Source organism: Protobothrops mucrosquamatus, unplaced genomic scaffold (genome assembly GCF_001527695.2).
Source record: "Protobothrops mucrosquamatus isolate PMUCROS unplaced genomic scaffold, P.Mucros_1.0 scaffold_99, whole genome shotgun sequence".
Lineage (NCBI taxonomy): Eukaryota > Metazoa > Chordata > Lepidosauria > Squamata > Viperidae > Protobothrops > Protobothrops mucrosquamatus.
This window is the reverse complement of record NW_015386175.1, coordinates 1,052,632-1,061,182: the sequence shown is the minus strand read 5'-3', so window position 1 is coordinate 1,061,182 and position 8,551 is coordinate 1,052,632. Positions and strand designations below refer to the sequence as shown.

Genomic DNA, 8,551 nt, shown 5'->3' with positions numbered 1-8,551 from the left:
CAAGAAGCCGTGCGCACACGCTAGTCAAGCTACAAAAGTAACTCCCATGGACTGACATTTTGAGCCCTGAGGACGTCAGCAGGTGGCTGACGAAAGCTAGGCGTTTTAATTGGTTTTATTAGTAATTTTAGTAATTTTAACATTAAACCAAATTTTCTATCATATTCCCTGGTGCTCGTGTTTTTTCACTGTTTTAATAAATAAATGTATATATATTCCGAAACTAATTTCTGTTTCTTGTTTGAACAGGTTGGGTTCTTTGGTTATGTGAGTTACACTGAAGTCATTGAAGGCAATGTACTTATAAACTTCCCTTCCAATGTAGTGACAGAGGTGATACGTGTGGGGTTTATGATGTCTGTTGCATTTGGATTTCCAATGATGATTCTGCCATGCCGGCAGGCTTTGAATACGCTTCTTTTTGAGCAGCAGGTAAAATTGTATAAACTATATTTTAGGTTTTTCTCCATAGTTTATCCTAAACTGAAGAAATTGTGCTCACGCTGCCCTCTCCTTCAATCTTTATATCTCACGCAAAAGGAAAAAGTGGGATTTCCCCACTTTTTAGGTTAAGAAAACAATTATCAGTATTCGCTCTTGCATGGAATCAATTTTGCTGGGGTGGGAAATGCTTGGAAAAAGAGCAAGAAGTAATGTATAGGATACTCTGTCAAGTAGGTTGATTAGGCCATGAGTCTTATGCCTGTGAAGACAGCAGCCATTGACTGCTAGGTATGAAGTAGAATTTAGCTTAAAGTTTCATAATATCCCAAGAAATAAAGACATTTCAGACCAATAATCAGTTGTTGTGATGATGCCCTGGTCTCCTTTCTTTTGTTTTACCATTTTGTTCCCCCAAATGTAATCACTTTCCTAAGAAGGCCAATCTCTGACAATGATTGAATCTTGTGCCATTCAAATGCAGTGTGGTATAATCCATTTTTACCATGGGCATTATCACTGTGTAGCTCATCAAGTACAATAATTTTGGCCTGCTGAAGCTATGATGAATCTTGCCCACTACTATGCTGATTCGTGATATGGCTGACATTGCTTTGAAATATAATTGCCTTAACATTTGCTCTACTATTTTGAAGCATAATTTATTTTGCAGCACATAAAAAAGTTTTAAAGACAATTTTAAACAGTTATGAGAGTTACAATTAACAAGAAAAGACAAATGGAAAATATGGCATTTCATTAGTTATACTGCCTTGTTATCTTTCATACTGGATGATTTTTTTAGAAGGCATTAAATCATGCTGGCTGGATTATTTTAGTTTTCAGTCTAAAGTTTCTGTAAATAATTTCCGAAGAGTAATAAAATGATTGGTCAAGAGAACGCATTGGGAAGAGATTCTAATTTACAGGGTCCCTAAAGAGATCCCTGATAATTTGCAGATATGTGTTTTCATAGGCTTGTTATATTAATCTTTTCTTTTTTTTAGCAGCAAAAAGATGGAACATTTGCTGCAGGAGGTTACATGCCACCTCTCCGATTTAAAGCTCTGACTCTGGCAATTGTGTTTGGGACCATGGTTGGTGGCATCATGATCCCAAATGGTAAGGGAAATTTTGGACTCTTAATCCCTGGTTTTTAAAAGCTCATGTGTATTTATGTGGTTGCTGTATATGAGCATCTATTAGAATAAGCCCAATATGTCTGTTTGTTTGTTTGTTTGTTTATTTAGATTTGTATACCGCCCTATCTCCCTTACGGGACTCAGGGCGGTGAACAGGCGATAATAAAAATCACAATAAATATCTATTCTAAAATAAAATTAAATAAATAAAGGCCTGCTCTAAAATACCCCATATAAAAACCTATACTAAAACCTAATTAAGACTACGCCAGGCCGGCCGCACGAAATAGATGGGTTTTCAGGGCTCGGCGATTTTCCGCGTCCAGGCGTCAACATGCATCCAGTCCCCCATCCAGTAAGGTCTCCCGTCCTCGACGGTGTCTCTTCCGAGAGGCCCTGGGGGTCGCCAGCCGGCATTGACTGGCCGACGGCACCCTAAGGAGGCCCTCTCTGTGGGAGCGGACTGGTCGAAGGGAGGTATTTGGTAGGAGGCGGTCTTGCAAATACCTAGGTCCAGTCAACTTTCATTAAAGGTACATGCTTTGCACCTATGAATACATTTAGAATGATCACATTTATACCATGTAATAATTATTTCATGTTTATTTTCAAACTTGTTTTGCTTCTTGTTCCCAGTAATTTGTATGATCTTGTATATGTTGTCTTGAATTTTAGTATCTCTAGACAAAAATATGCCTGGTTACACCTTCCCTTTCTCAGATGCCTGTAAATATCTTAATATGTATATGGTGCTAACGGCTACCTATTTAGAAAGACTGTTCTATACAATGGTAGTCCTTGACTTACACCCAGTTGCTTAATGACCACTTGAAATTATGATGGGCACACAACAAATGCTTTGCAGCCTGTATAGCACTCCTGACCATTGTAAAATATTATGTCTCCATCCCCACGGTCATGTGGCTGCATTTTGGAGGCTTTATGATAATTGACGCATCCCATAATCATGTGACTGTAATTTGCAATAGGGTTTTCCAGTTATTTGCAAAAAAACCACTCATTTGGACAAATGGATTTCATACTTACGACTGTGGCATTTGCTTAATGACCACTGCAAGAATGTCAAAAAATCAAGTCCGGTCATGTGGGTGCCTCAACTTATCACCTTAACAACTTACGGTCCTAACTGGGGTTGTAAGGGTGTAAGTCAAGGACTAGCTATAGTCTGGGGCAGGGATATTGTTATTTTTCATCAGGGAACTGGTTCAAGTAGAGAAGTGAATATATTATACTGTGTTAATGATATTACTTTAGGTATCACACTGAATAACTTTTCTAGAGAACACCAGTGCCAGTGCTATAGAAAGAAAAGAAGAAAAAAAACCAGGGGAAAATATTTGGGTTTTTTGCTTGCTCTCAAGTCACGAGATTCTGCCATGTTAAGAGCTCCAGAGTAAGATGCCTTCCAATTGTTTTGTGCCTTCCGAATGATTTTAATTTCAATTCCCATCAGCCCTATCCAGTATGGAAAGGCTTAAGGAATTTGAAGTCATCCCGAGGGTATCACTTGCCTATTCCTATCCTATATTTGTACAAGAATGAATATCTGGATCTATACCAGAACTAGAGTATCTATAATCCCACCTCTGAGGAAGTTAGGTGGTTTAGACATAGGAAATATAAATAAATAAAAAAATAAAATAATTTCAGTATCCTCCTAAGCATTCTTTGTTATCAAACAGAAGCATTGTGACAAGTGTATGCTTTCCACTCTATTTTAATGCATACTTAAGGATGAAGTAGTATCCTAAGCTACTGTATTTATGGTAAGTATGGAGCTAAAGATGTTAGTTCATCACATTATGAACTAATCATTTGCTGATGTGCTTATTTTATCACAGTCAGTGATGTAGATTAAAATCTCTGCTTCACCGATGGGCCCAGAGCAGAAAGCAGGAAAAGTTCATTCTTTATAGTCTAGATCGAGAGTAGCTAAAGGGATCTAATTCATATTATGTGACTTTGAGCATATGCCCCCAGTTTTCCCCTGAATCATTTCAGTGGAAGAGTTAATTCATATGCCGTTAACTGGAGCTTCTAATAATTTTCTCTTACTCTTCTGTGCTAGTGGAGACCATCTTGGGCCTAACAGGTGCAACAATGGGAAGTCTCATCTGTTTTATCTGCCCAGCTCTTATTTACAAGAAAACCCACAAGAATGCCCTTTGCTCACAGGTCAGTGCCAATTGTAATTAACTCTTACTCCATCTCCTGCTTACAGTAGAGTTTGGGCATCTTGTTAATTTCTCTTGACGCCTAAGGAACCCAATCGACTCTCTTGTTCCAGATGAATGGCGACACGGTAGGCAGGGCAAGGGGTTCTAACTAGAACACGTCATTATCAAGAAGTCAGCATTTGTGGCAGTGTACCTGCATCCTCTAACCTTGGGATGCCCCTCTTTTTATGTCTAGCAGACTGCAGTGCATTAATAGCTGATTCCCGACGCTGCATCAGCCTGTTCCTTGCTATTGTGTTCCCAACATGGAGAATTCTGGCAGTATTTTAATTGCTTAGTCTGCTTCTTTGGGACTGTGGCTGAAACAAATACATTTCGGCACTGTGGGCCTTGTTCATGATCATTGGATTTTTTTTGGTTTCATCCCCAAAATAACAACTGGAAAAAAGGAGCACACATATACATACATACACACACACACACAAACTTATTATTATAGAAATAGATTTCTCATTGTAGAAATTGTTTAAAAAACACGCCCAAAGCGTCCTTGTTTTTTTTCAAAGATAGGACTGGTTCCACTTCCTGATTTATTACAGCCACTAATTTTTAAATGGAGCTGAAATTAAGGTTTTTGCTATTCCCTCTGACCATAATATAGTAAACTGACATTTTCAGGGAAGTTCATCATTTCTCTGAGAAGAAGTGGGTGATAATGTTTTTTTCCACTCCTTACTCACTGTGTGTTTTCTCCTTGAAACATAAGATTTGTAGCATCTTTTTTTTGATGGCATGCAACGTTTTAAGGAAAGGGATTGGGAGTTTTCAGGAAACTTGTTGGGTTAGGTCTTTGATGTTATTTTTTGAAGCCAGCCCAAGCGATGTTAGGCACAGCAGATTGACATCACAAGACCAATGAAACAGCCACCCCTATTTTAGGATGAAACATTATGTTGCCTCATTCTTCTCCTCTCTTGACACTTGTAAACAGTTGCAGCATGTGTGGCAGGCAGTAGAAATTTGATTTTTAATTGGATACTATTGTGTCCCAGTTCTGCCCCCTCCCCCACAATGCTTTTTGGCACTTTTTCATTGCAGGCTGTATCATATCCAGTTCACCTTCAAGTTAGTTTAGATAGACATTTGTGGTCTTTGATTGCTGGGGTCTTTTGTTGTTGTTAACATTGCAAACCATCCAGAGTATCTTTAAAATGGCTAGTGTGTCTTTTATCTGTCTGCATAGAATGGATATATGGGTAGGGATGTTTATGAGTATGCATTTACATGCATTTGTAAATCACTCCTCAATTGAAGAAATTTTCCTTTCAACTCACACAGATCATTATTAAGATTGAGTCACTTGCCAGTTATGCTGCAATGATGCGATGGGATGGTCTATTGACTTACTTGTGCTGGGTGAGGGTATAAGTGTCACCGTTCAAGGTGCAGCTTTGATATGTACTCCTCCCAATTCTTCTTGATCAGAATCATTCCCGTGGAGAGTAGGGAAATGCATCCCCAGATATTTTTGTTGGTTGGGTATCTAATGCCACCAACCATAGTTAATTGTTGCAGACAGCTGGTCAGTCAACAGTTGGCAGTGAGCCAGAGTCCCAGAAGGCTACGTGGATTAAACAATGTGGGTAGTTCTCTTACAAGCTTCGAATGCTGGAAAGTTTATTCAATAATTGAGCAACTGGGGGAAGTGCTAAGAATTCTGCCAGACTTGTGAAAGAGCTGATAACTTTCTCTTTCCTGTGGTTCTGCTTGTAAGACTATATATTACTTTCTTGGTATGGCAGGGAAGGGGTACAGTACGGGAGACAGTACTGTAGAGACTGTCATTTGAAAGTCTGTAAGCAGCTTTTCTGATGCAGATAGCTTGCCTGTGCTGTCTCAAACTACTTCTCAAACAAGAGAGCAGTCCCTGAATATTCTACATTTAACATAGAGGAGAAAAAAGCCGGGAAACTCTTGACTACCTTAGTGTATCTTTTATTGGCTAGTGTATCATATGACAAAGATGCTCAAAAAGATAATGGGCTTGTTTGGCTACTGTACTGCACTTTATATGGAGTTACCCTTGAGGAATGTCCAGAAGCTCTACTTTGTAGAAAATGTGAAGTTTTGGTTGCTAACAAGTACATGATATCTTGACTCCAACATGGTAATGTTGAAATATTTGCAGTAATGGTCAATAGTTTTCAAAGGTGGTATTTGGTTTTGAGGAACTCTCTCTGTCTTGATATGAATTACCCAGATGTTTTAGTTTTTCAAGGTAGTCTTCCAGTTGTGCCTGGAATCTTTTGAGTGAAGGGATTGTTAAGTGAGGTGCTACATGACTGCTTCACTCAGTGACCATGATCCTAGCTCTCTCAGTTGTGGTCTTTAAGCAACTATTCGGGTCACTAAATGGACAGTTGGGGATAGGGCCTGAGCTTCTCACCACATCTGGGAAGTCCGGCCCCTCTTTCTGCCCCATTGGGGAGAATGCTGGCAGAAACCCCTGGTGTGCTTGAATAATGGACTTCAAGTCTGACAAAAACATTAGCAAACCCCTCCATTCTGAGCCTTTCAGAAGGCTGGTATTTACTAGCATTTTCCTTTTGGGGGAAAGGGAAATGGATAGATAGACTTTATTAGGTGAGGAAGAAACCCTGTATAGCCTCCCTCCTGAGGCATGTGACTGTACAATGAACCAGAAGCCAGGAGTTCAGATTCCCTACTAAGAGGTAATATATATCTATTCAAGAGTTAGCCATTTTAAAAGAATTTCTGCCTAACAGTTTGAAGAAAGGATTATTATTTTTTTTGGGTCTTTTACATCTGCGCCAACATTTTTCTATCCCTGTAGGGTCCTGAATAGTGTGTAACCGTTAGGGATCTCTACCCGTTGCTTCTTATTTCATATCTCTTGGACGGCCTTCAGAAAGCATGCTATTACATGAAGTCGGATTTGAGAGACACGTACCCTTTGATCAAGAATGAAAGAGAGACACCAATATTTAACACCATTCGGGAACAGCCATGACAAATTTGAATGCACAGTAATACTTTTGGTTTGGTTAATTATAGGGTAGTCTTCTCCATTAAATATTTCCTGATGTTTTGGAAAAATAGGTTGTGGTTTACTGGATGATATACTGATCTTTTCAAAAGATCTATCTTTACATGAGAGATGTCTTAGAACAATCCCACGAACACAGACATTTTATTTGGTTGGAAAAATGTGCACTCAAATCTTCCCCAGTTGGACTATTTATGTGACAGGAGCCTGCAAAAACACAGTCTATAGCTAAGAACCTAGAAATAACCAAGGACGCCATGCGTTTTCAAAGCTTTGTGAAGGTGTATAAAAAAACAGTCATTCCTAACTTTGCAGGATGTATAAGAGTGCTGTCTCAGCTCTTAAACAAAGGACAGTAATTTAAGATTGTCTACTCGAGAGCAAGCAGCATTTCAATAATCGCAAATCCTTTTCGCAGCCATTGCTCAAACATCTCTAGACCCCTCCTGCCCCCTTGTGGTGGAAACAGATCCCTCGAGTTTGCCTTAAGAGCCCATTCTTCTCCACACAGTGAAAAAGGTGTGGATGAGGGGGGGGGGGGGGAACAGAGAAATCTGCCACGTACAGGTAGTCCTCAACTTACAACCGTTCATTTGGTGGCTGATCAAAGTTACAGTGGCATTGAAAAAAGTGACTTATGGCCATTTTTCACACTTATGACCGTTGTAGAATCCCCATGGTCATGTGATCAAAATTAAGATGCTTGGCAGCTGGTTCATATTCGTGACAGTCGTGGTGTCCCAGGATCACATGATCACCATTTTGCCATCTTCTTGCCACCACGGCAATAGGGCATTGCTTATGTGCTCATATATCTGAATATAATGTTCCATGCTCATGTGTCTCTACATGCAGCCAAGCAACTCTAACCTCCCCAGAGATTAGATCTTCCAGAAATATTGGAGGTTGGGATACAGGCCGTGATCTGCTAGGTTGGGTTAGAATGCAACAATAATAGGTTGCATATGTCAGGGCTCAAATGGATGATTTTTAGTGAGCCCCATAAGCCAAGTCTTCATCTTTATCTAGGAATGATGAGCAGTCGTTCCATCTGTGTTCCTCTTCCTTTAAGGGAGTAGCTGTTGCAACTCTGCCATGACAGAACTGCTGGACATGATGTAGGGGTCACTTGAAATTTTTGCATTGGGCAGAGGAGAGCTATTTTGGCCGAAGATGAGAGCGTACGTCAAGGATTGTTTCATCTTGTCCTATTTGTTGCTGGTCCAAGATATTCCTGGAGAGCTGTTTCGCTTCAGTTCTCCTTCACCAGTTGCATCGTGGGATTTTATTACTGATTTAAATAACAATTTTTGTGGTGGTGGATTTGCTTACCAAGATTTCTCATTTCGTTCTTTGTACAGTCCTTTCATCAGCACAACTGTGCAACTTTTGTATACCACACTTTTAGCTACAGGATCTCAATCGATCATGTGATCTCAGACCAGGCTCCTCAGTTAACATTCAGATTTTGGAAGGCACCTCCTTGGTTATCTAACAGATTATTCCAGTGGCTTTTAGTTTGCAATTAGCTGCTTCTATGGAAGTTCATCCATTCTTCCATTGGCCACTACTTGTACTTGAGGATCTTCCTGCATCTGGCATTCTAAAATTGTTCCTCCTCTGCCCCCCACCCCACCCCCACATTTTGGGAAGATGGGTGTCAACGCTGCAAATACTGTATATTCTTGCTTTGACAATGTGCA

General features: G+C 39.8%; 1 protein-coding gene across 1 annotated transcript in view; it reads left to right on the top strand.

Annotated features, from left to right (window-relative positions):
* The window catches only part of LOC107286736 (putative sodium-coupled neutral amino acid transporter 10), a 37,389-nt gene extending 35,731 nt beyond the window's left edge, over window positions 1-1,658 (top strand). The window contains exons 8-9 of the mRNA XM_015815154.1: window positions 250-432; window positions 1,449-1,658. Coding sequence (XP_015670640.1) covers window positions 250-432; window positions 1,449-1,601 — 336 coding nt within the window. The 3' untranslated portion in view covers window positions 1,602-1,658. The remainder of the gene's footprint in view (window positions 1-249; window positions 433-1,448) is intronic.
* Window positions 1,659-8,551: the final 6,893 nt, after the last annotated feature.